The sequence below is a fragment of the Hippocampus comes genome, unplaced genomic scaffold (genome assembly GCF_001891065.2).
Source record: "Hippocampus comes isolate QL1 unplaced genomic scaffold, H_comes_QL1_v1.1 scaffold380, whole genome shotgun sequence".
Lineage (NCBI taxonomy): Eukaryota > Metazoa > Chordata > Actinopteri > Syngnathiformes > Syngnathidae > Hippocampus > Hippocampus comes.
Window position 1 is genome coordinate 210,227 of NW_017804876.1, and position 26,168 is coordinate 236,394.

At 43.5% G+C, this 26,168-nt stretch overlaps 5 protein-coding genes across 9 annotated transcripts in view; 2 read left to right on the forward strand and 3 right to left on the reverse strand.

The window, feature by feature from the left end:
- Positions 1–1,680: 1,680 nt before the first annotated feature.
- Positions 1,681–6,710, reverse strand: scd (stearoyl-CoA desaturase (delta-9-desaturase)). Its single transcript, XM_019881204.1, has 6 exons — positions 6,557–6,710; positions 6,090–6,368; positions 4,222–4,352; positions 3,924–4,129; positions 3,416–3,648; positions 1,681–3,135 (listed from the first exon to the last, which is right to left on the reverse strand). The coding sequence occupies exons 2-6, from the start codon at positions 6,328–6,330 to the stop codon at positions 2,936–2,938; spliced, it is 1,011 nt and encodes a 336-aa protein (XP_019736763.1). The 5' UTR covers positions 6,331–6,368; positions 6,557–6,710; the 3' UTR covers positions 1,681–2,935.
- Positions 6,711–7,266: 556 nt separating this feature from the next.
- The window catches only part of dnajb12b (DnaJ heat shock protein family (Hsp40) member B12b), a 20,389-nt gene continuing 1,487 nt past the window's right edge, over positions 7,267–26,168 (forward strand). The window contains exons 1-10 of one of the 3 annotated variants that reach the window (XM_019881152.1): positions 7,267–7,610; positions 8,675–8,948; positions 9,870–10,047; positions 10,180–10,325; positions 10,498–10,665; positions 10,736–10,806; positions 11,071–11,180; positions 11,266–11,438; positions 11,586–11,738; positions 11,945–13,260. In XM_019881152.1, the coding sequence (XP_019736711.1) occupies positions 8,816–8,948; positions 9,870–10,047; positions 10,180–10,325; positions 10,498–10,665; positions 10,736–10,806; positions 11,071–11,180; positions 11,266–11,438; positions 11,586–11,707 (1,101 nt within the window). In that variant the 5' untranslated portion in view covers positions 7,267–7,610; positions 8,675–8,815 and the 3' untranslated portion in view covers positions 11,708–11,738; positions 11,945–13,260. Of the gene's footprint in view, positions 7,611–8,409; positions 8,949–9,869; positions 10,048–10,179; positions 10,326–10,497; positions 10,666–10,735; positions 10,807–11,070; positions 11,181–11,265; positions 11,439–11,585; positions 11,739–11,944; positions 13,261–15,952; positions 15,958–26,168 lie in introns of those variants that run through there. The other 2 variants (XM_019881142.1, XM_019881162.1) reach the window with 2 other exon arrangements.
- Positions 13,991–15,910, reverse strand: ddit4 (DNA-damage-inducible transcript 4). The gene is made up of 3 exons (XM_019881217.1): positions 15,768–15,910; positions 14,884–15,046; positions 13,991–14,620 (listed from the first exon to the last, which is right to left on the reverse strand). Exons 2-3 carry the CDS (start codon positions 15,041–15,043, stop codon positions 14,148–14,150), a joined length of 633 nt encoding a protein of 210 aa, XP_019736776.1. The 5' UTR covers positions 15,044–15,046; positions 15,768–15,910; the 3' UTR covers positions 13,991–14,147.
- ascc1 (activating signal cointegrator 1 complex subunit 1) lies at positions 18,176–23,970 on the forward strand. Of its 3 annotated transcripts, none has more exons than XM_019881191.1 (11): positions 18,176–18,334; positions 20,710–20,783; positions 20,890–20,992; positions 21,072–21,169; positions 21,372–21,550; positions 21,649–21,782; positions 21,856–21,975; positions 22,054–22,178; positions 22,987–23,060; positions 23,163–23,280; positions 23,340–23,970. In XM_019881191.1, the coding sequence occupies exons 2-10, from the start codon at positions 20,771–20,773 to the stop codon at positions 23,277–23,279; spliced, it is 963 nt and encodes a 320-aa protein (XP_019736750.1). In that variant the 5' UTR covers positions 18,176–18,334; positions 20,710–20,770; the 3' UTR covers position 23,280; positions 23,340–23,970. The 3 variants fall into 3 exon arrangements, with proteins under 3 accessions (XP_019736750.1, XP_019736741.1, XP_019736733.1); XM_019881182.1 differs by lacking the exon at positions 18,176–18,334 and adding an exon at positions 20,474–20,511 and having other exon boundaries at positions 23,340–23,945; XM_019881174.1 differs by lacking the exon at positions 18,176–18,334 and having other exon boundaries at positions 20,528–20,783.
- On the reverse strand, positions 19,276–20,440 carry anapc16 (anaphase promoting complex subunit 16). The gene is made up of 4 exons (XM_019881229.1): positions 20,323–20,440; positions 19,971–20,115; positions 19,545–19,619; positions 19,276–19,462 (listed from the first exon to the last, which is right to left on the reverse strand). The coding sequence occupies exons 2-4, from the start codon at positions 20,110–20,112 to the stop codon at positions 19,353–19,355; spliced, it is 327 nt and encodes a 108-aa protein (XP_019736788.1). The 5' UTR covers positions 20,113–20,115; positions 20,323–20,440; the 3' UTR covers positions 19,276–19,352.

The window sequence follows — 26,168 nt, forward strand, 5'->3', positions numbered from 1 at the left end:
TCGGCGCGAAAGGAAAAGAGAGTAAAGTGCCTCCGTGTGTGTGTGTGTGTGTGTGTGTGTGTGTGTGTGTGTGTGTGTGTACGTGCTCATTTTTTTTTTTTGGTTGCACAAATGTTTATACAGTACAATCCATTTCGTGTATTTCACCTGTGTAAGATTTTTCCCCCCTTTTCAAATAAAAATGTACCTTCCATTTCATGGCTCACTGCTCTTCAATCCCGCCCCAAAATGAATTGCCCAAAAAAATTTTTTATATATATATATATATATATATATGCTTTGCCGCAATTAAATACCATTTTTATGAGCAAATTTATTTTTTTTAAACAATTACTCAATTTTAAGTACTTTACTCAATGAAAAATGTTTATAAACACAAAATATGTTGACTATATTTTTACAAAGTACGGTATACTTTATGTGTGTGTGTGTATATATATATATATATATATATATATATATATAGAATAGAATTATGTCCATTTTATGATTAAAAACTAAGCGTGAAAAACAAAATTGTATTTTTGCATTTATGTCACAAAAAAAAAAAACTAAGCCATGTCACAAGGAAATATCAATATTTAAATGTTTAAAATGTATTTTTGAAAGCCAAATATGTTAACATTAAAAATGTACCTGTGAAAATCATTCGGACTCGTGATTAAAGAGAATGATTTTTAATTTCTATTTTTATAATGGCTATGTAGTAAAAATGTGGCACGTCATATTCTGTTTGCATTAGACTCATCCAGTCACTTGTTAATGTTAACTGTATTTAAATTTTTATTTTTTTTTTTGGCACACATTTTGAATGTGTGATGGATGCATGAGTAGTAATCATTGTATTTTGCACTTATGAAAGGTAGTAGTCATATTTAATCCCTTTTCCTCCCATTTCCCACATCCATTGAAGACATTCCAAGGCATCACCTGCAGGACGGCAGAGTGTGCCGCCTTCGAGGACTTGTTACGTAACAGTCATCGTGCACTTCACGCATGTTGACACAAAGGTGCCCCGCCGCCATTGGTGAGAGGGTGATCATAAGTCAGGAACTAATTGCTGATTGGCTACTTGGTAGTCAGACGCTAAGAGCAACGGTTGTGTCAGTGTGTGTTCATTTTTTGGAAAGGTTGAACTGCAGTAACCTCCAGTCATGCAAGCACGTTGGTGGCTTGTGGTGAGTTAATATTGCTACACATCACGCCACACGGAGCAGCAGCCTGAGTCATGATTCTCTTCTTGGGCTGCAAGCACTGAACTGTAACCCCAGGATATTAGAATGATGGCTTCAATGCAAATCTTTATTTAGTGAGCAAAGTGTCAGTTTTAATACAAACTCCCACATCTGGGATGAGCTTGAACATGACCAAGTCATGTAATGGTTGTAGTAATTTTCCCCTAAAAGCCACCCCTGCTCTGAAATGTGACACAAGGACTGCATTCATCCATCTATCGGGGTTGATGTCATAAAGTTCTGTGCGCCCGCCTACATGCCGGTAGGCCTCCCTTGCATTCCTCCCTTGTCCTATGTAAATCCATCAATGCCATTTTTAGACTTCTTCGGTCATAAGTACACTTTGTGCCATATTTTTACACAATGGTGCTGGACGTCAACAACATTTTACTGTCAGTCGGCAAAATTCCTCAGGGACACACAAACAAGAATGACACGCGTCTTCAAAATATTGTGAACTTTATTTCCGAACTGAGCAGTTTGACAAAACAATTCAAGACTTCAACCTTTTTGCGATCCCTCGTCGCTTTCGGAGCGACCTTAATTTGGGGGTAGCTGCATGCACAGCGTGTGGCATGGCCAACCTGTTGGCACATTCGTTGGGGGAGACGTGGAGGGCCGAATTTTGGACGTGATATTTGTTATCAAAGTCCCCCAATGTTATTTAAGTGCTACTTTTAATTCCAATGCCAACTATGCCCCTGTAAACATGGACCTTGTTTTCATTTTAGCGTATTTTTGTCGGGACAGAACGGGTGACCATCAGGAATGAATTCAAGTCATAAGGCATTTGGTAGTTTCCTGACATTGTTTTTAAAGGTGGATCGGGGGCGGACAAACTCAACGGGTGCTCCAATTCCAGCTAGAAGATAAGAAATGGGTTTTGAAGGCTTGCGGTTCTTATCTGAGCGATGCAATTTCAGTCGGTACCAAAAAAATAACTCAACAATAAATACATAAATAAGTTCGTAGAAGTATTCTGTAAAACCCGACACTCAAAAGGGGGTTTGAGGTTCACGCCGCTCGCCGACAAAGCATGTACCATCATCATCATGCATGGATGGCCGCACGGTCTCATGACCCGGCTGCTACATGGACCGGTGGAGATGTTGCATAAAATGTCGCGAGTGGAAACAGCCACGAGAATATCCAAAAACATCCACAAAGCGCATTGAAAAAGAAAAAAATAATGGCACTAGATAAACGGCTTTATCGTTAAATTTCACGACAAAAGGAACCATTTTCTACGCGTTTGGTTTAGTCTCGAAAGTTTGGATTGTCTTTTTTTTTTTTTTTTAAACCAAACGATGCTAACTAGCTTTATTGTGTAGGATAATGTGACTACTTTAGCAAACTTTGAAAACACAGCAAAGATTTTTTTTTTCAAATGAATTCACTTCAAATCCCAAACACTTTTGCCAAAGACCTAAGCCCAATTGAACGTTAGAAGGCTGAGAGCTTAGCTAAAACGTGTTTTTTTTTTTTTTTAATCGGCTTCACAAATTTGAGTTACAGCTACGAAATACCACAAAAACAAGCAAAAATTTGTTCGCGTCCACCCCCCTCCCTCCCGTGAAGCCGATTTAAGACTCCACGTGGTGGATGAAGAGATGAAACGCCATCCAAAAAAAATGACTTGTGGAGGTTTTTATTTTCCGTTTCAAGCTCGGCGAGGTCTGGCTGCTTCGATTTTTTTTTTTTTAGCCACTGCGGTAGCTGCCGTCGCCCGTCCGCTGCACTCGCGCCAACACCATCTCGTGGGACACTCGCTTGCGGTCCTTGGCGAGGCCCAGGAAGCACATCAGGTCGATGAAGCAGGTGGTCAGGTTGAACTTGCAGCCGAACTCGCTGGTGGCGTAGTCGTAGGGGAACGTGTGGTGGTAGTTGTGGAATCCTTCGCCTGGACCAAAATACATCGGGACACTTTATTATAACGCGGAAGGGCTCGGAATGGAAAAATTAATACCCGTGATTCTTTAGATTTACGAGGCGATGCTAGTTTCCTGTTAGCCTGTCAACAGGATTTTACATTGGCTTTCGCATTAGCACTGTGCATGTTTTTAAAACAAGGCAAATTTCAATTGATTGCCCAGCTGGAGGAATGTAGGGTTTGTGAAGCCTGGAAGAGCAAACGCAACGTGCTGCCGTTCGCTACCATGCCTGCTTGCGTTGTGTCATACCTATGGCGCTAAACGTGACAAACTTGTTCTCCCGGGGGTTGATGCCCTGGTCGTACGGCCGGTTGCCCCACATGTGCGCGGCGCTGTTGACCAGCCAGGTGGCGTTGAGCACCAGCGTGTAGCGCAGTAGCGCCGGCACAAAGTAGGCCACCCGCAGGGACTCGCCCCAAAAGTACCAAGGCACGAACATTGGCACGAAGAAGCACATGAGCACCACCGACAGCTTGTAGTGTCTGTTAGGAGGAAAGAGACGGAAATGAATGTATATTTCCTTATGTCGAAGGGCGGCATCGCTGTTGTCATTGTGTGTCAATGCCTGCATGCTTGAATTACCTTGTGAAACCAGACTGGCAGCATGTAGCCTCGGCTCTATATTGTTAATGCACCTCTTTACGAAAGCACCTTACAGATGTGCTTAGGCCACACGTAGTAATCCATACTGATTGTTCTGCTTTGTAACATTAAAAAAAAAATAATAATAAAAAAAGAGGTGCAAAACCATACTCACTTCCTCTGAAACATGACCACCTTGTCAGCCAGCAAGTCGTGAAGCTCCAGCTTGCGTCCCTTCTCGATAACGTCGGGATGTTTGCGCACGAGCAGCCAGCCAATGTGGGCAAAGAAGAAGCCGCGCACGGCGTTGTGCGGGTCGGCGTCCGTCTCAGAGTACTTGTGGTGGACCCTGTGGTCGCGGGCCCACTCATAGATGTCATTCTGCTCGGGTTGGGGTGCAAATGTTTTAGAATGAATGGCCAAAGTCTGACAGTAGTACCGGTATGTTTTTTTTTTTTGTTGTTTTTTGGTACCTGAAAGGACATGGAGTTGGCCACGGCCAGGAAGATCCTTAAAGGTAGAGTGGCCTTGTAGGATCTGTGACTCCACAGGCGGTGAGCGCCTGCTGTCACTCCTAAAGCACTTATCAAAAAGCAAAGTGCGGCTGCAAAGAGACAAAACACACATCAACGTGCAATCCCGAAAGCTCTCCAATAGCTTCATTACATGACTATTTTTTTTTTTTTTTTAATCATTAGCTGCTGAGTCAATTCCAAACATTTTTAGGGGCGTGACAAATATTCCCCTTGAGTGTTCACTACGGCTTTCTTTATTTCAAGGCCGATCCGTGTTTCGCATTCAACTGAATAAGCGGCGAGTCAAGGCATGTCACACAGTCGTGTGAACTGAGTCATAAAGTTGCACATGATCACTGACTGACCGCATTGCGTTTGTTTTATTCACGATTCACACGGGGCAAATGCAACGTGCAGGTTCGCACTGAGCTGGGCGTTGAATCCATTTTGTCTGTTATCGGAGTTTGTTTGCCAGGACTTTAAAATTTGATTTTAAGCGTCTTCTCTAGTTCAAAGCGCGTCCCGACTGTCGTATACTGCTTGCGATTTGGGCCCTATATATTCGGCAACAGGATGATGTCATCGTTCATCAAAGACTTTTAAGAGCTCCTGTGCAGTTGACACTGGAGCAAAGTTCACCAACCCTCTCAAGCCTCACAGATGCCACAAAAACGGACTTGGTTGTATCCCTTTGTTCATGGTTATGATAACCACAGGGATAAGTTTAATTCCATGATCCACTATTTCCTCCAGGGAGAATATTTTGAAACTCAAACAAATGGGACCAACATCCAACTTACACGCTCCCACAGAACAGCCTTTAATGGTATATATTAATATGCAATCGTGAAATGTTACTTTCTTTTATTTAAGTGTGGGTCTAGTTTCTATTATTTCCAATGGATGACCCAACTGACAACCTTTTCCAACAGAAAAATAATTTGAAAGCAACGAGACTGATTACGCCCTCCTCGCTTGTCATCAAAAAGAGTTAAAAGAAAATAAGAATGCCTCACCAAGGCCAGTTAGATCCCCACATTTTAGTTTCTAAGCTTTCCTTTGTCGAATGATTTCTGCCCTTGTTTGACATTTAAGTTTAAATATGTTTGGACTTACTTATACGGCCACTGAGGCCACAATTTGACCAGTTAACATTAATCCCAAATTTCTTTCAAAGCCAAGATACTGTTTAAAGTGTTTCAACAGCGCCAGTTTGGTAGTTCCAAGGACCAGTATTTGCAAACTGGCTTGAAACTCCCAACAAATGGGACCAGCATCCACCTTTCACGGTTCCACTGAACATCATAGCACCCAGACTGTGATTTCAATGATTGATCCATCCATCCATCCATTTTCTAATCCACTACTCCTCACAAGGGTCGCGGGCGTGCTGGAGCCTACCCCAGCCGTCTTTGGATGGTAGGCGGGGTACACCCTGAACTGATTGCCAGCCAATCGCAGGGCACACATAGACAAACGACCATCTGTGCTCAAACTCACACGCAGGGACAAGTTAGAGTGCCCAATCAAACTGCTATGCATGTTTTTGGAATGTGGGGGTGGGGGGGGGGCGGAGTACCCAGAGAAAACCCAGGAAGGCGGGAATCGAACCCTGCACCTCTGCACTGTGGGGTCGCAGTGCCGCCTAAATGATTTATACCAACCCATATTATGACGTTTGACAGACATTCCCAAATCATGCACTTTGCTACCATTAAACCGAGTGTAATCCCTTGTCTGTGGCATGCCGGTTTGAGAAATGGATAAAAAACATTATTGTGAGTGAACAAACAGGAGGCTAGAAGGCACGACAGGAGTGCACTTACACCACAACAGCGTGGCGAGCGAGGCGCTGGGGACGAGGAGCACGCCGTACAGGGCACCTATATGCAACAGGGTCATGAGGATAACGTTCCTCCACACGACGATCCTCGGCGGCTTGGGGCCTTGCTTCTCCTCGTACGTGTGGTCGAACGCGTCTTCCCTGCAGGGGGCCTCCATCGGAGAGTCGCTGCTGGATGCGGGCTGTTGTTGTTGTTTCTGTTTTTGCTCCTCCGCTTCCGTCATCGCGGTTGGTGTCTGTCAGGTTTGGCTGGATAAATGCTCTTCGGCCACCACGGAAAAATGCAAAACGAAGACAACAGTTAGAACGGTTGCTAGTCCAATGGACGGGGAAAAGGCGACAGATACGGTGATGCTCAAGCCACTCGGGATCGTTGCGTAACGTCGATATGACAGACTCCTTGAAAATAAGGGAGACCGGGGGGAGCTGAAGACAACTTTAACAACTCACCGAAGGCGGGATTAAAGACGCCTTTGAAGCGGTGATAGCCAGCCGTTCGTCTTGCTTTAACGGAAAATAAAAGAGAAGAGAGAGAAGTGTGTCGCATCAAAACCAAAAAGGGATGGGGAAGCGCGAGGTGCTTCTGCGGCTCCGCGGCCAATCGGCGTGCAGCTCCCTGCTCACTTGCCGCTCTCTGATTGGCTGCCGGGCCATCTGCTGTTCGCCACCTCTTATTCGCTTTCCATCCAGATGTGTGATTATTAGGCTCGTGTAACCCCCCCTCCCTACATACGCACACGCACACACACACACACACCCTTCCCAATCACACTGTCACACGCGCGCCAAATGCCCCACACCAACAGGCACTCGCGCGTGGGATGAAAAGTGTGACGTCACAAGCACCAGAACATTTAAATTAGGAACGCCTGCAACAGTACGTAAACGCCCGTGCATATCGACGTACAAGTTTGGTATACCGGCACGATCCAATCACCTTTGAAATCAAATTGGAATATTTTTCTTTTTGATTATTGATTTTATCATGGTGTTGATTTTGTTAGTTGTATCAATTTGTACTCATTTTTGTGGTATTGATTTCATTTCACACTTTGTAATTAGTTATTCTGGATTTATTTTCATTTTTTACTGTTTGTTTTACATTTTTCAATTTGATCTTTTCATTGTATTCACATTTTATTATTTTAATTGTTGTTTTATGTTTGTAGTTACTTGTGAGGATTTTTGTTTTGATGTGCATTCTTCATTTTATGTTATATTGTTTGATTGAATATTGATTTCACCTGTGCATTTTTTTCTTGTGGTGTTATTTGTTTTAATGGATTGAAATGGCAGCACGGTGTTTGGTTGGCATGTCTCAAATCAAGTTTGGGGTTCAAATCCTGGCTCCAACCTTCCTGTGTGGACTTTGCTTGTTCTCCCTGTGCTTGTGTGTGTTTTCTGCAGGTACCCCGGCTTCATTCCACATTCAAATATGTCCAGCGATTGCCTGGGAGTGAGCCAGTCCACCGTGTACCCTGGCTCTTACCCAAAGTAAGCTGGGGTGGGTATTTTTTATAAAGGATTTTTATGTTAATTATTTGTGTTAATTCTTTTTATTCATCTTAGTGTATCTTGTATTTGTATTTACACCACTCACAAAAAGGAATATTGGGCTTACAGATGAAATTGAAGTGTACTATAACTTTCACCAAGGAACTTCATTTGACCTTCTCGAAACTTTTGAATACAAATGTCCAAACATTCAGTGTTTCAGTGCTTTTTCTATGACTATACTACCGAGGAGCTGAACAGCAAAATTCACAACAGGTGTTTGAACCATGAATCGCCCAGTAAATTTGCAAGGACGTCTACTTTAATGCCTTTTTTTTGTGTGTGTGTGTGACTCTTCCCCTCTTATCTATATTGCAATCTGCTGATCACACACTAACACTAAGCCAGTGACTCCCAACCCGTGGGCTATGGCAGTAGCAGATTAGTTGACCATGGGAGAATAATAAGGTGTGCTGCAAAAAAAGTATCCAATTCCACTCAACTGTTTGAAAAATATTTACTACTACAACTAATGTATATTTATTTAACTATGTAGCAATGTATAGTGACAGGCAGAACAAATAAATGCTCTTCCACTATGTGGCATGAAGTTCAATAAACCTGCGTGTTAACTTTTTGTTAAATTGTTGTGAGGTTTTGGGGGTTAATGTAAAATATGTGCTTTGGTTCAATAAAGGTTGGGACTACTGTAATCTAAATTCAGTGACCACTTCCCACAGAGGGCATCTGTTTAAATGCCGATTCGAACTGAACCAGGAAATTTACTTGATTCATGCTACTCAAATGCATCAATTATGCAATAAAATAAAACAACCACAGCAAAAATAATAGGAACTCTCACTATACCGTGTCTTTGAATTTATGGTTGAAATTATGAAGGATTACTAGGGCCACATTTTATTTATTTGTATGTTTGCAAGCACTGTTAATATGAGACATCCCGGTCTTTGACCTACATTTTTTGTTTTTAAGGATTTGTCTCCCTCTAGTGGATGACTTAACCCACTACACTATTGGTCACCCTTGCTCACTGTGCTAACCTATTTCTTGAAGTCTCCAGCTATGTACAGAATGAGAAAGGTTGTAAAAAAGACATCCACGACCTTGCGTTTTCCAACGTCACCGTGCGCATGACGTCATCGCACCTCTTTATCGACTTCCGGTCCTGCCGCTAACCCACCGAGCTCCATCACCATGGAGGTGAACCGGGATGAGGCGGAGCGGTGCATCGACATCGCCGCCGCGGCGCTGGGCAGCGAGCAGCCGGACAAGGCGAGGAGGTTCCTGGAGAAGGCCCAGAGGCTCTTCCCCACCGAGAAGGCGAGGGGTGAGTCGGACCTGCCAGCACTTGAACGCATCACCTGCTTTTTGCATGGATGTCTATGTGGCGATACAGTATGATGTACAGTATGTTTGGGGAGGGGGCGGGGGGTGGAATAGTACCACTGGGATATTAACTGACCCAGGACGCTATCACAACCCATAAATATCCTTCAGTACACGTAAATGCATATTTTTTTTAAATCAGTTCATTCAACATTAATGCTTGGACCAGAGGCCATTTTGGACAGCTCGTGCTGGAACAGTTTGGGTCACAGCAGAATAAATTGCGGTCTTGGAGGAAGTTGAGGAAAAACGAGCTGATCAAACAGCACTGAGATGTTGAAGTTCCCACCCTTTATTGAGTCAAGGCACATGTGTAATATTGGGAAAAATGTCACTAAAAAGTGCATTTATATTGGACCCCGTTTTCCACGGGGATTCGTTGCATACTCGATAGGTGAGAATCAGCCACATGTTTTCATTAATACTCTAGCTTTATCCATTCATCCATTCATTGCTTAAAATATGTTGAAAGTGTGTAAAATACATTCGAATCTTTCCTTAGTTTATTTGTCACTCCCATTTGAAGTTTATTGTAAATTTGACAAATAAGAAAAATAACTAATTAAGAATTGTGTATTTTAACACCAAAATGTTCAACCAAGCCACATCATTTCAAGATAGTTTTGCCCCACCTATTTAGTTCATCTACTGTAGTTGCAAATATTTTTCAAAACCTAGCTTTCAATGTTCAGTGAAAAGCTTGCCTCTGAAACACCCAAAGACGCCACAAGGCGGCGCCAAGTCCCTTTCTTATAGAAGAAGAGTCAATTTCTTGTTCGTTGTTTGTTTTTGTTTTTTACTGAGGAGAAAACCTAGGAGGAAATGGACAAATATTATCTACGTCGTTATTGTTTGTCCTTAGTGCTGCTGGAGCTCATCTCCAAGAACGGCTTCACACCCAGACAAGACGCACACGTAGACTTGAATGGAGACTCAGGGCCTCGACTACGACAGAACCAAAGTGACCATAATAGACCTCAAGAGAACCCCTCAGATACCTCAAAGTCCTACACCGCGGAGCAGGTGGCTGCTGTGCGAAGGTAACTAATCTATCTACAAAAAAAATAATAATAATTAAATACAAAAAAGAAAAACAATAAATATAAATACTATGTAACTACAAGCACAATAATAAATGTCTTGTTGAATGAATCCCTGTGTTCTTGTTGCAGGATCAAGCAATGCAAAGATTTCTACGAGATCCTCGGTGTGCAGAAGGATGCCTCTGAGGACGAACTTAAAAGATCTTACCGAAAACTTGCATTAAAATTCCATCCAGATAAGAATCATGCTCCCGGTGCCACGGAGGCGTTTAAAGGTAACCTTTGTGGTAAACCCTTTGAGCTATTTATTGACTATATTTACCATTCAACTTAAGGATCTGGTACTTGAACATTCTTTCTCACACTTTTAGATCAATGTCACACAACCACAATGAGAAGAATCATTTCATTGAACTGTCTTTGTGTGTGTGTGTTTTAAATGAGCAGCCATTGGGAATGCGTACGCCGTGCTGAGCAGCGACAACAAAAGACGACAGTACGACGCATGCGGCGAGGAAAGGCAGCATCCTTCCAGCCAGGCAGATAGCAACTTTGATGCGGATATTTCCCCTGAAGACCTCTTCAACATGTTCTTTGGAGGAGGTTACCCAGCGAGTGCGTCTAGCCGCTATCACTTTTCAACTTTCATTTATTGATTAACTCTTCAGCTTGTATTGTTGTATAGGTAGTCACCAAGCATACACAAATGGAAGGGTGCATCACCAGAGGCCACAAAGAAGAGAGCGACCACGAGACGTGAGTATTGTCTCAAAGCAATGTGCCGCTTTAGCCAACGGGAGTGTTTGAGTCATGTTTATGTGAAGCCATGTTGAGTTTGTTTTCTCCCCTTTAAAATTTGTGCATTTTCGTGTACCCAGTTTACCGTGGGGAATGCATTCAAGACTGTTTTTTTTTTTTCCTCAGAAGATAAAGAATGTATGCTTTGGAGCGCGCCATGATGCTTTTCAGATCCAAATCCACATGCCAATTGCTGAGATAATTTTTTTTTTTTATCCTTAGGGGGGCCTCGCCCTCTTCGTGCAGGTCATGCCCATCCTCATCCTGGTTATTGTGTCGGCTCTCAGTCAAATTATGGTCAAAGGCCCCACCTACAGCCTCAGCTATCGGCCGTGAGTTGAAAAAAAAAAAAAAAGAGGTTTTCCTTACTTCCAGAACTGTCACAGCGTATCTCCTTGTCACTTTGTCACTTGGCAGGTCGGCAGGCCACACGCAGAAGCGGCTGACGGAGAACCTGAAGGTGGCCTACTACGTGGCCGAGCACTTCCCCAAAGACGTCAACGACGGGAACCTCAAGCGCTTGGAGGAGACGGTGGAGGACGATTATATCTCCAACCTGCGTAACAATTGCTGGAAAGAGAAACAGCAAAGTACGTAGTAAACTCAATAAGTCTGGAACCAGGTAGAGTCATTTTCTTGTCAACGGATGATCGTCAATCATGGTTGCAAGAACAAAAACCAAAACGTCAACTCTGCACATTTTATTTACCTTTTGCATGTTTTTCTCTCTTGCGCAGAGGAAGGCATGCTGTACCGAGCACGCTATTTCGGTGACTCGGATCTGTACCAGAGGGCGCAGAGGGCTCGGACGCCGAGCTGCGCCAAGCTGTCCGAGATCACCGCCTCCTTACACGGCTGAAGTCGCATTGCCTCCCTCCTTATTTTTGCAAGTAAGGAAATAAACGTATTTAGCAAAGGAATGGTGGTAGAAGGAAAAGTCAGGAAGAATGCTTGGAAGGGATGAAGGAAGAAAGGAAGTAATACATATACCGGGTGGTTGGCTGAGTGGTTGATTGCTGATTGTTTATGTCGGCCAAAAAGATAACAAAAGGTGACAATTATTGTCTGTTTATTTTTATTTTTTTGTCCCTTCCAGACTGACCTAGCTGTAAATAGATGAGCTTCACTCCTGAAGACGACTTGACGTGGAACACTTGACTCAACGGCTCCTGCTAAACTGGTTAAAAAGTGACAAAGCAAAGGGTAAGGATTAGCTCCGGGGCACCAAACTGTGTTTCATAAGCCAGTGGCACGGCATTTCTTTTTGTGGGCGCATTTAATCAATAAGAAAGTTTGGGCATTCGGCTTCAGTTTTGCACCTTCGAAGCAACCCATTTGAATCTATGCAGAAATCATGCGGAAACACACACGTATTGCCCCAACACCTCACATATGTTGTCATTGATGTCTCGGCCACAGTAATGTGCAAAGGCTTTAAGACATTCACAGTTAGATTTCTTGTTTTAGCAATGCTAGCATGTCCATAAACAGTAAATTCTAAAATGACAGTCGTGTGAGTCGTGGGGGAGGATTTCGAATGAGTCACAGATTGTCCCAATCGTAACTTTAACCCTGAAGCCCCAAACACTAAACCCCGAGGCGAACCCTTTAACCAGTGGTGGTCCCATCTTGAACGGCACCCTGTGCGAGACCCCAACCCCACTCCACGACCACCACGAACAACCTGTTAGGCGCACACACCCGCCATCTCTTCTCGCATCTGTTTGACAGAAGGCGATTCCAGAAGGCCACAGATGGGTGCAAATTCCCCATACGAATGCCAATGATTGACATGTCACGATGCCAATAGAAGACCGTGTCTGATTTTTGGCACGTGTTCTGGCATTGACGGCAGACACCTCACTGAGAGCAACGTGCGGTGGGTCCGCACCACAAACAAGCATGTGGAAATGTTTGACTAAAAACAAGGCCAAGGACCAGAGACAAATATACAAAAATGGCCGCTTAGTCGATGAAACGAGAACCATCAACATTTTCCCGTTACTCTAACCTCTAACCTTGGCCTCCACCAAGGCCCAACTGTTCACAGCAGTTAAAAAAAAATAGAGGCGTGCCATTTGGCTACGTCTTGGTCTGTAACTCATTAAACGGCGATCGAAAATTCCGATAACTGCACCTTTATCCACATTGGCATCTTCCTTTGCCCATGTGCCAACCCTCAACAATCCGGTTTGCCTCTCACATATGTCTCTCGGCCTTTTTACTCTTGCTGAGGAAAAAGCTCATTCAAACAAGCCTGTTGGCGGATCGAGACCTTTGCACAATACTTCCTTGTTTTTAATGTTTGTCTCGGTTGGAATAATTGCATTGTCAGTCACCTGAAAACTCTTCCCACCGTGTTTTTACCGGGCGATATAGGGGAATGAAATAAAAAGTGGAAATGCTTAACAACGGCGTGGCAGCTTTGTCTTTCGGAGCTGAACAAACAAGACTTAAAGCGAAGCGCCGTGTCAGCACTTTTTCAAGGCCGCAGCTGGGCTCACTGCTCCCCGCACGTTCACGTTACTTGGCCGACGTGCCGCATGTGTTTGGCAGGAAGCGTAGTGTCATGTTCTCAAAAAGGCCTTCCTCCTTTTTTTTTTTTTTTTTTGGTGTGCATGTGTGTCGCTGGGCAGACTTCGACAACCTTCTCCTAAAGATGCAGATCATGCGCAGTTCATGAAAAATAACACTTCAGACTTTGGAGAAGCATGCATCACAGGTGCTTTTCACCTGCTTTGCACCTCCAATCTAATCCTAACTCCAAATTGTCATTATAATATACATACAGCATATATATGGGTGTTAACATGTCTCGTTTTGTAATATTCTATATATTTAATATTATACGCATATAATATGAATATAATGAGTATTATTGAAATCAGAAGAGAGAAAAATCTTGGCACTTCCTTTATAGGGCACTGCAAAATATTATTTGATTATATATATTCACAATACATGAAAAAAAAATGACTCCATTTGTTTAAAAAAATAATTTATTTTTTTTGCCATTGTGAAAATACAAAAAGCAAAACAAAATTTGTGCAAACAAAGTGCAATGTCATATGAGTATTTGAATATCAAATAAATTAGCGTCCACACGGGTATGGAATGACGTCAGACTAGAAGCTGTTATGATAAATGATGTTTTTTTTTTTGGGGGTTTTTTTTTCTTCAATGACTGTATAGCTGTAGATGCCATTTGGGCGGTTTCTGTAGAAACGGAGGTTTACGCTTGAGAATGCTTCACCTGTACCGTGGTAAGATCCTTCTCTGTTAGAAGGTTACAGTCATATTCAGCATTCCTCAATCAGCAGCTCCTCAGAACAGTACAGTTTCTTTTTGATGACACGGAATCCAGTGCTCAGCTTGATAGCTTGTCTTCCCGCTGGTACTTTGGAACTAAAAAGTCCTTGGATCTTGGGCCACAGCCCGCCGGACTCCAGCCTCAGTACCAGAGTTAGCTGAAAGGTGGGCACCAGGTACGGGTCGGCCGAGAGCTGCGCCACGCTCTCGCACTGCGGCCCCCGCTCCACGCACAGGTCCACCAGGGCGCCGCGCAGGCCGCACGGCTCGCTGGCCGCCAGGTGCAGGAGCTCGCCCCCGATGCGCTCCAGGAGCCGGTCGGGGATGAGGAGCTTGGCGCAGCGCAGGGCGCACGCCGAGTCTTTAGCCTCGCGCAGGCTTCGCTCGATCAGCTCCACCACCTCCTTGAGGATGGCCTCCTCTGTGGGGTTGTAGAAGAGGTCCTCCTCGGACATGTCGGACACTGTTGGGATCAGAAGGATAATGACAGTTAGAACCCGGAAAGAGAGAGAAAACATAAGGGAGGTGGAGAGGGGGGAAAAAAAACAACCCCGGCCTAAGATCAGGGGTTGTTTCTCTGCAAACTGGCACACATTAATGCAGTGTTCCGTCCTCTGATTGGTTCGTTTGCGCAAAATTCGTTCCAGCCAAATTTGACTTGCAAAACATATCCAGGTCTGCAAGCATTACAAAAGCCCGAGGTACTAAATTCTGCGTTTTACCCACCTGAGTCAGAGAGGTCGCTCCTGCTGCTGTTGTTGGATCTGGACTCCATACTGTCGGTCAGCCTTTGCACCAGGTTGCCCCAAGAAAGCCTCCTGGGACTGCCGTCCACCGGGGATGGGGGCAAGCTGCCACTTTGCACGTTTGAGGCACTCGAATGCATCGCCTGCGTTGGGGAAAAAAAAAAGAGGCGACAGGATGAGATGAATGTTGAAGTTGCTCAAGGGCTAACAAAGGGAACTTGAGGACAAAGAATGTCACTTTTCTACGGCGCCCTGGACATGACATTGGGGGATTTTTTTTTTTTTTTTTGGGGGGAACAATTCAGATATAACATGCAAAAAGAATATTTCGTTTTTGGCCGTGAAGTCGGCAATATGCACACAAAGTGCAAATCCTTTACAGTTATGATGAATAAGTTAATATCATTCGGATTCCACAATTGAATTTTCCCTTCCCCCCCATGTCATGTCTGGGGCTCCATACATTACAATTTTTTTTCCCCTAAAGGGTTTTTGGAAAGTCACTGTGCTGTCACTGTACTTTTTATTAAGAGCAGGATCCAAGCAGTCCAGTGCATTATAATAAAATATTAAATATACAGCTCTGAAATAAAAATTGACAATAAAAGAAAAAAACCTTGACCTTTACGGTATTTCAACCATTTTTATTTTTTGTTAATGCTCTGAAAGACACAATTTAGAATTCGGCTGTTGTAAATCGTTTCAACAAACTAACTAAATTATAAATGACAAAATCAGAAATATAATTTTGCAGTGGTGACTTAATTTTTTTCAGGGCTGTACATTAAAAATTTCTAGGATGAGGAAAGTGCACTGTGACTTTCCTAATGCAGCGTAATCAAATCTCAATAACAAAGTTCTTACCTTCCAAGACAAAGCAAAAATGTTAGTTATTCGAAGTTTTATTGTCTGCAGCAAGCAACCATCGGATAACTCCCTTGTCGTCTTCTGTACTTGTTAAGCAGCTGTCGAAAAGCTTTGCGGCTCCGGCTTACCCCGCAACAATGTTTTTATAGTGTCCTCGAGGCCACGCCTGCTCCCTGGGCCAGCCAGCCAATCAAAAACGAGAAGCAGGCCGAACATCTTGTTCTGAGCTGCATCTTGCCTGGTAACACGCCAGCAGTGAACAAAAAAAGAAGAAAAAACAGGGGGGCTAGTGTTGAATAGCAGACCCCGCTGCTGTGGAAATGTACAGGGACTTGCCTGGGCTTGTTGGGAACATATTTTAGAAAAATCTTTAGTTTTTATTTATTATCCAAGCGTGGGGGACATTAAATGGCTAAAAGTCGCGATCCGGTTCGGCTGGTAGCGTATACTGTACGGCTGCAAAGGCATGACATCACCTGTTTTGCTCCTAAAGCATTACATCACTTTTTTTTTCTGCTGCAGAGCCTCGAAAACAACACCGCAGCAGCATCTTAGTAAAATAAACAATAAAGCGCGCTGTTTTAACAAACATAGATGACATAGCATCTTAGTGTTCATGATGCACATCATGAACATAAATACTGCATGCGTAAAGCTGGTTTTTATACCTGCTAATTTATAATCACTGTACAAATGTGACCATTGAATAAGTGTTGTATATGCAAGCATTCAACATTCCACGTAGAATTTGACGCCATTGTATGCAGTGTTGAGAGATAACTAAGTGTAGTCCTTTTTTTTTTTTTACACCAGTTTCTGTACTTTCACCACCTCCGCTCTATACGCCACACTTATAGTCAAATGTTAGTAAATCGAGCCTTCAGAAAAACAAATTGGCCTGTAACGAAGCTCTAAGATTACTACTCTCTAGATGAGGGACTAGTGCAGTGGTTCATTTTTTTTCACCTACAAAAAGAGAAAACCTTGTACTGTACCTCTTCAGTGACCAATGTTAAAATACTATAGTGTAGGAGGCCTAAGTGGTAATTGTAAAATGATGCATAGTTTGAACACTAACATTGCAATTAAATTCAGGAAGCAAAAAAAAAAATTGTCAGGTAACGATTCCATGCAACTGTTTTTGCACATATTGTAAGAGTAAAAACGACAAAATCATATCGAAATAAAAGTTTTAAAACTATTCTTAATGTTTTATGTCTGTCTGTACAAACAGGATGTTCTATATCAATGTGTACCAATGACATTGCATCAGCCATCACCTGACTGTTCCAAAAAAATGTTGTGCTGCCTCTCAATGCCATAAAGATGACACTAGCAGCTGATTTGTTTATGAGCTGTGCACAGGGCACTCGATGGTCAAGTGGTTTGCATGCTTGCTTCACATTTTTGAGGTTTGGGTTTCGCGTCTCGTATGTTGTCCCTGTACCTCTGCTTCCTCTTACATTCAGAAAACACTCGTGTTGGGTTCATGAAAGGCTTGAAATCGGTGTCACAGGTGTCAATGTGAGTGTGAATGTTTGTCTATATGCACCTTGCCATTGACCGGCAACTAGTTTGGGGTCAGACGCAACAGAGGAGATGGATAGCGGCGAGATTGTGCATGCATAGTGTTGGGTTGCAAAATAGGAAGTTGGTGTGTGAGAGGAAGTTGGGAGCAGTTTTTTAGTGAGTACACGTGAGTGGGAGTGGCTGTTTAAACAAGACAACCACCACAAAGCACTCTGTGTCCCAATAGGGCGGGCGAGGGTGGGTTGGACTCATGTCTTACAGTGCGGTGTGGCCCACTGGCGACCCCCCAACAATTATGTAGGTCAATCTTTTCATAGAAGTGGTGGTCGTGTTTTTTTTTTTTTTTTTTTAATACATACTCACATAGATATATAAGCAGATATACGGTTATGTGAATGTACACCCGATTCAAGTTCAGCTGTTCTAGTAGGCTTTTGTCATCGCACAATACAGCACACGGCACATCATTAGATTGATGTAACTTTTCAAAGGTGTCAGTCATGAGAAAGGGAATTCAGCCACGCTTTAAATATAAAACAGTGACGATCGTCATCAAGTGGAGAAAATATGGTACAAGTGACGTTATTACAGAGAACTGGATGTCCCTCCAAAATAGGTGACAAGACGAGAAGAAAACTGGTTAGGGAAGCTGCAAAGAGGCCGACAACAACACTGGAGGAGCTGCAGGAATTTCTGGCAAGTACTCGCCGACTGAGCACACGTGACACCATTCTCCTGTCTTCATCAAGACGGCAGCAGGAGAGCAGAACGGAAGGCTAGCCAAGCTACATTTTGTAAAAACACTTGAAAACATAACACCGGTTGTCACTAAAAGAACGCCATACCTACAGTGAAGCATGGTAGTGGTTTTACTATTCTGATGTTTTAGGGTCTGTTATTCTTCAGCTGGTAGTGGTTGTCTTTGTTTCGGTGGAGGGAAATACGCACAAGTTGCAGTCCGCGTTTGCACAAAATCTTCAGCTTTCTTCGAGAAAGCCGCCCACTGGAATAAGTGAACTTTATTTGGCGTTAAGGTGTGTATATTATTATTTTGTGTGTGTGTGTGTCTGCATTGAAACTCCAAACTTGACTATATTTACTTGAGAGTGAGCTTTTCATTCCTGACACCCGACTTCTTAGAAAGTGTTGTCGAGCACGCCAATGTTTTTAACTCCCTCCTTGGGATTAAATTCCAACCGCGTCCAGAGGCGTGCCTTTGCCAAGCGCCTGGACTGCTCTTCTCCAAGTGTGACGGGACATTCTGTACACTCCACCCCCACCCCTCGCTGCGAAGAAAAAAAAAAAAAGCACACACGCGCTCATTCACTTGGGGGGGAACAAAACATCGTGTTTGCTCGCTGTCAACACGGCACGTCCGCTGATTGAAACAAGACCTGTGACGCCACTCCTCATTCAACTAGAACATGTTTGTGTGTGAACGGGCGCAGTCAAGAGTGCAAAAACAAACGGCAGCTGACCCGAAGAATGTACTTCTTTTAATTACGTGCATGAATGGATTGTTTGCGACGGCTTCTGTGACATTCATTGGTGGAAAGTAGCAAAGTACATATTTCGTGACTGTACTTTGAATTGTTGTTATTCATTCCTTGACAATGCTCGCAACTCGTAGCACTCCTATTTGAAATCAGCTTTGCCTATTAAAAAAGAATGCAAATGCCTTTAATCCATTCCAGTAAGGTGAAACCTTTTTTTTAAAAAAATAATCTAATTGTGATTTATTTTCTCAATATTGCGATTGTGATTTATGTGATTATTTTTTCAAGGTCCTCTTCCCATGTATTTTTTTAGCAAACGCAAGCAAATAACCTTATTGACAATACAAAATATCAGATCATTATATATACATATATGTACAAGAGTTGAATCAGGACTTCTGCTTTTACCAACATCCTTTTTTTATACAAGTACTTGTAGTTATATTCAAGAACAAAGTGTAAGTACTTTTGCCACCGCTTTTTATTAGATAAAATACACACAAAAAAAATCCTTGATGTCCAAAACCCCAAAAGGCGTGTCGGTATGCGCTTTTGTTTACGACGACGTGAACCCCAAGAGCTGTTCGATTGGCTTGTACCGCCACTCGTCCGCTTCCAGCTCCTCGACCAGGCTTGCCAGCTTCTCCATGCGGGAAACTTGTTGATCTGCCGAGAGATCAACAGTCAGCAAAACAAAACAAACAAAAAAAAAAACACATACATTTAGTCATGTGTTTCAGTCACGTACCGTGTTTGACCTGCTTTAGTGCCGACGCCACTTGGTAGCTGAATACCGACTCACATAAAAACCTATCTGAGCCATCTGCAAAGGGGAACGAATACAAGGGCGTTAGGCAAACTGCAGCACATGGACCCAACAAAACCACAGAGTAAGGCTGAAAGGTTGGCTTAAAAAATGTTATGATTTGTGTAACAAGCTTGTTCCTGAGTTACTGCTGCTTGAATAAAGTGAAAACAATAATGGGGCAAGAATGGAACCCTCGCCCTTGCATGTGGACAAGGAGAGCCATTCAACAATAAGGCTTCAGACGTTTTTTGAATGTAACAAATTGTCTAAAAACACAAATACAAAATGAGAACATTTGCAAAGAGCTGCTGTTGGCCACAACACGGATGTCACGTGCATACTGCGGGATGCATACAGGATGCATACCTTCCATCATTTCACCAGCTCCTTTGGGATAAGTGTACAGGACCTTCCTGGGAGGGATAAGTTCGGAGGCGCTGAATCCCGAACCAGTCACCGAGCTTCCGCTCACGCCTCCGGCCGAGGAGGACGAAGAAGACGCCGCCATTGCCTGCGCAACATTTTTGGAAACAAGCGCTTGTCACTTCAGCAGCATTTGGATCTAACACTAGTATGAAAGGAAACGGCCCTCATGAAAACACAAAAGTTAGCTCGAGCTAGCTGTAGTTAACAAGGAAAGCAGCCGATCGAGAATATGGCAATGAACGCTGTCACCTCGTTAAACATCGCAATTGGATCATGTTTTAAAGTTACATACCGCCAATGCACGTGATAACGTGAAAACTGATGATGAATTCGCCCAGCTGATGCTGTCGTTTGTTTATATGAACAGAGACCTTGGTTGCGCTTTACGACAAAAACGACTGTTTTACGGCAAATGACTGAACGCAAAGACAGTGGATCTAAGCTTGGACACATTTAATATGGCGGCGACGCTGACGTGCGCGTAAGCGCCAAGGCGTTATCTATATTCTTCTCTGAGTTGTATATACAGTATGTGTACAAGCTAGCTAGTCGTGTGTTGACGAGCACAAGCAATTGAAGAACTTAAGAATTTGGATTGGATCGCTCTTCGATATTTATCGCGGCCTCTCGTTGATAACATGGACGTTTTACGTCCTCCTCTAATTAATATAAATGGCAGAATATACCGAAGAAACGTCGTTCAAGAAGAACAGTATGAGGAGGAGGAAGATTTCGCCTACATGGGACCACCTGGTAAGTTGTCACAGGCAATATAAAATTTGGAATCAAAATTGATCGAAATGAATGGTCAAATTTGTGGTCCACCAAGTAATGATACAAATGATTATTTTTGGTGCAGAGAGCGAGGAATTCGAAGCAGAGGACACTTGTGATACTCACTTGATTGAACAAACAGAGAGAGGATTCCGTTGTGCCATCGATGTGCCAACTGTCCTGTACAAGTGAGTCATACAAAAGTATAGAAAGCTCATGTACTTCTGTGGGAAATATGCACCTTTGTGGTTTGTCTTTTTTCGACAGATACATCATTGGGAAAAAGGGTGAAACACGTAAGCGCCTGGAGTCGGACACAAAGACGTCGATTAACATCCCCAAGCAAGGGATGGAAGGACAGATAGGTACAACTATTATTGGAGTCTCACTGGAAATTAGCCTGTTTTGAGGGGGCGGCCATGTTATATGGAAGTGAGCCACTGTTCACTCCATCCTCGCTCCTGCTTGGGCCAGTCCCACATAGGGCTCTTGTTACATGGGCAACATGTTGAGCTCCAAGTCTAAAAGTAATTATTTTTTATGTTTTTGTTTTCCCCGACCTCACAGTCATCACAGGGCCACACAAAGCTGCGGTCTCCTCCGCCATCACGAGAATCGAGGTCCTTGTTGACAATTTCCGGAAGAAGCAGCCTTTCACGCACTTCTTGTCATTCCCCCTCAATCACCCCCAAATCCAAGAGGGATTCTTAAGGTTTAAAGACGATGTCTTGGAGCAATGTTCACAGGTATCAAAAACATGCAGCGCATCAAGAAAGTATTCCCAGAGCTTCACTTTTTCAGACAGTTTCTGTATTTTATGATTATTATTATTTTGAGCGTGTAGGATCACGGACTAGATGAAAGCATCTTTCAGAACCCGGCAAAGCTTCACCTGACTGTCGGCACCCTCACGCTGTTGGACGAGTCGGAGGTGAGGAAAGCTTGCGGGCATCTCCAGGACTGTCAAAACTTTATCAGGTATGTTGTTCATTTGGATATCGCTTTAATAAATACAAATGAAAAAAATAAAACCCCTAAAATTTTCTCTCAGGGACATCACTGGGGGGAAGCCGTTGCCTTTACAGGTGGCAGGCATTGAGTATATGAACGACGACCCGGCCATGGTGGACGTCTTATACGCTAAAGTCAACGTGACGGATGGCTCTGATAAGTAATGAGAGCACCACAAAAAAAAAAAAAAAGTCAGTTTCTTGGCATTGAAATTTACAGTGGGATGGTTGTGGTACAGATTGCAGGTGATTGCAGATCGTCTGGTGGAATATTTTGTCTCCGTGGGACAGATGGCAAGAGAGTGGGACAGAGTCAAGCTGCACGGCACCGTGATGAACACCCTGTTCAGAAAAGACACAACAGGTGTGTAAACATGGCAATGCCACACAAAGGGTGGAGACTTAGATTTATTGTTCGAAAGTCTGAGATGCCATTGAGGTGTCTTTGAAATTTCCAAATCGCTGATCAAAAATCTTCTTCACAATCTTTCATGGAAAAAAAAAAAAAAACAGTCCCCCACTCTCCGAAGATATTTTAATGGTTTCTCCCAAGTCCAAAAAATTACATAGGTTTCTTTGACTTGGCTCCCGTTTTTGCGACATCTCGAAATGTTGATGATTGATCACCAATATGCTTTGACAGGATATGAAATGTTCTTTGATCATGACTAAAAGTGAAAAAGCAACAACAGAAAATATCTTGCCATTTGTGAGGGGCCAAAGTATGTAAGTGTTCATTTCCTGCGTTGTTTTTTTGCATTAGGCTGAGGTACAAAAAAAAAAGTCAACATGTTGAGCATGTTTCACTGTAGCCAAGTCGAGCTGCGATGTCGACACACATGGCCGTCGGACAACAAATTCCTCAAGAGACGCTTGTGGCATGCGCAAGCTCCGTTTACACCCACAGCATGTTTTCCAAGTCCTGACAAAGACTCGATTCATTTTGACCTCGGATCAAGCCGTCCTCAGCCTCCAACGTTCCCAAGCATTTCTGAACGCAGCATGTTGACCAACCAGCATGTGGTCAACTCCAATTATAGCCTTGAAATAACCTTGTTTTTTTTTTTTTTTTTTCCTGCCCACTGCATCAGCATGTGAGCCAGACAATTTGATCCCAAGACACTGTGACGATACAAAACTCTTCTTTCCCATTTTGCTTCTTCCCCCCCCAGCGGAAGACGCCAGCGGTTCGGCAAGACAAGGCCCGAACGAACGAGAGGCGTTTGATGCCAGAAATGTTTTAAAGGTTAGAGGAGCACGCAGTCATACATTTAATTTACATCGTAAATCCACATTAACGAAGTCAAAGCCCTTTTTTTGTGTGTGTGTGTTTTGTTTTTGAATGCAGACGTTTGGATCTTATCATTTTGGAGAATTGGATCTGAACACGGTGTCGCTGTCGCAACGATATTCAGCCGACTGCATGGGCTACTACGCGTCTGCGGGAAGCATCAGCTTCTGCTGAGGTAGCCGTGCCCACGGACTGTTCCAAGCCTTGAGTTATTTTTATTTGTTTTCTTTCCAGCGTGACACTCGGCCGTCAGACTGCAACGGTGCTCTGAGGGATTTTGTCCAGCTGGGGGACAGCAGAGGCTGTCGTTTCCCCTTCTGAAAAACATTTTGAGGCCAAAGAGAGGGCGACCCCTGAATGGCAGCGCGGAATTCAGACAAACCAAAATCATGTAAACAACAATTTAACCTCCTTGGCAGAGTGGACTTATTATCTAACTGTGATTTGGGAGCTCGCGTGGACTTGATACAGACTATTTTGATCTCTGTGTTGGCTTCACCTGAAGTCCCACTTGGAATTGCCGCATGACCCAGATTGAGTCCCAACTTTAGCATCCAGCTGTCAGTGATGAGTTTTCTCCGTTAAGACCTCGCCAATGAATTTCAACGTCGCCGAAGCACACACACGCGTGTAAATTGTCGCCTGTGACAAGAACGGTTGTTCCGGTGCAAGTTCTGAAACCTCTTTTTGCCACATAGAAGTTGCCTTTTTGGATGTTGGGACCCATCAGGAAGACAGCGATGGGTTCATATCAAAAGATGATTTCACTCATGCTGTTGTATTGGATTGGAAAATAGTGCAATGATATCACGACTGGTCAACATGGAAATCACATGTGAATAAAGAGACAAACATGTTTATTAAATGTCATAGAGTAAGTCATTTTTAAAAAAGATGACCATGTATAGTCATGCCTTTTTAAAATCACAACCACGCATAGAAAGCTGTTTTAAAAACCATGATCACAAACCCTTAACCTGCCTTGCATGTTTTGGGAAAGTGGGAGGAAAGAGGAGGACCTGGAGGAAACCCACACAGCGAACATGCAAACTCCACACAGGAAGACCAAAGCCGGAATCGAACCCTGCACTTCTGTACTGAGAAGTCGATGCACGAACCAGTGGACACGGGCCCCAGCTAAAAAAAAAGTGTAGTTTAAATATATATTTTTCTGAAGGCCAGCAAAATCATCTGGTGGTGGGCATGCGCAAAGAAATTTGGAACATATTCAAATAAGATTAGCGTGCGGTAATTTTTGACAAATACATCTTGGTTTCTACAGCGCTGACACAATGGCTGCAATAAAGCGCCTTCCAGAATTTGGGCAAATTATCTTCTCCCCATCCAACGACACACAACCTTCCCATTGATGCATTTTTGTAGTTCGGTAAACTTTGTTTTGGAGTTGGTGGGGGAAGCATGTTGATTGGTGTATATTCCCAGAGACAGTGACTACTTTGAGGGGGAAATGTATTGGGGCCTTGCAGAAAGTCGTCCCATGTTTCCTCCCCAATATTAAGTTTGATTTCACCATGATTCTTTGGGTGTTGCAGGTTCTTCAGCCTCCGGACCTTGTTGAGACCTGCACAGACCAAAACCACCCAGACGAGACTTGGGTCTCAACTATTCTAACGGAGTTGCCCTTTTCAACAAAGCATCTTGAAACAATGAACAAAGTTGGCTTCCATGTTTGGAAGTGTGTGTTTACGAATGTTTTATTTGTGACTGAAGCAGACAAGAAATGTGTGTTTTATTCAAGCACTTTATTCACGATCGCCAATAAAGCAAAGTAACAAAACGACACTGTCTATCTCTTTGTGATGCTCGTCTTCAATTTCAAACCAAGTTGGCTTTGCAAACTCCCTCTCCTGATCTCAGGATGGCATTATGAAGGGAGCGGAGGGGAGAAACTGGTGAGGTTGAGGGCGAATGGGTTAGGTTTGAGTGCTGTCATGAAGTTGAGGGGCGAAGTTTAGAACACAAGAGGCCACTCACTCACTCACTCCACGACAGATGCCAACCATCTTAGCTCACGTGTAGGTGTTGACCTATGGTTACAAGTAATTTTTTCGAAATTTTCGCGGCAGGATGGCCTAATGGTAAAAGACGACGCGTGGTAGTCAGCGACCCGGGTTCGAGCCCCACTGCCTGCTACATTTATAAATTGAGCAAGAATCGAACCCGGGTTGCCCGGGGACCACGTCAGGTCTTTATCCATTCGACCACGCAGATAGCTTTGGTTGTGTTTTGGTTGGTCGTATTTAAATGACCTTACAAATACTTAAAACGGTTCAGTATCTGGTGACAATAATTACATATGTAAAAGTGACCGACTTTGTCAGTCTATAGCTCAATGGTATACGACCGGGAGGCCCGACTGGTGAATTCAAGTTCGAGCCCGGTTGTTGGCACTAATGACTTAGGTTTTTTTTTCCCTTCACCTTCACGTTTTACGTCATATAGATGTGAAAGAAGCCGGGCTCGTTGTCAGACATTGGCCGAATGGTATACGACTGGGAGTCACGCCTGGTGAACTCTAGTTCGAGCCCGGTCCTAAGCACTTCTGTTTTCCACCTTCACATTCACCTTTTCTGTTATATACATGTAAAAGTGGTCGGTATAACTATCAGATAATAGTACAATGGTGTATGAATGGAAGTCCCGACTAGTAGACTCAGGTTCGAGCCCAGGTCTTCGCTTACTTTTTTAAAATATTTTCTTCCGCCCCGGAAGTGACGTCACCGCCGGAAACCTATTTAAACGGCGCCAACGAGGCAATCATTCTTTCTCACCTTCGACAGCCTCCGCTCGTCCACACGCTGCTCCTGCTCCGCACGCCTGTCCACAAGATCACGCAGAACTCCAACAAGGTGACTTTTTACTCTTTAATAGCTTCTTAAAACACTCACATTGAATGCAAAGCAGCACTTTAAACTTGCTCGCACCTGGCAAACATGCAAAGCAAAAATGTTTGCTCGAGCATTGCAATTAACGTCTCCTGCGACCTTACTTTGCAACAAACGCTTTTTTTCCCCCCCCAACTTCCTAGGAAAGCTACGTTCG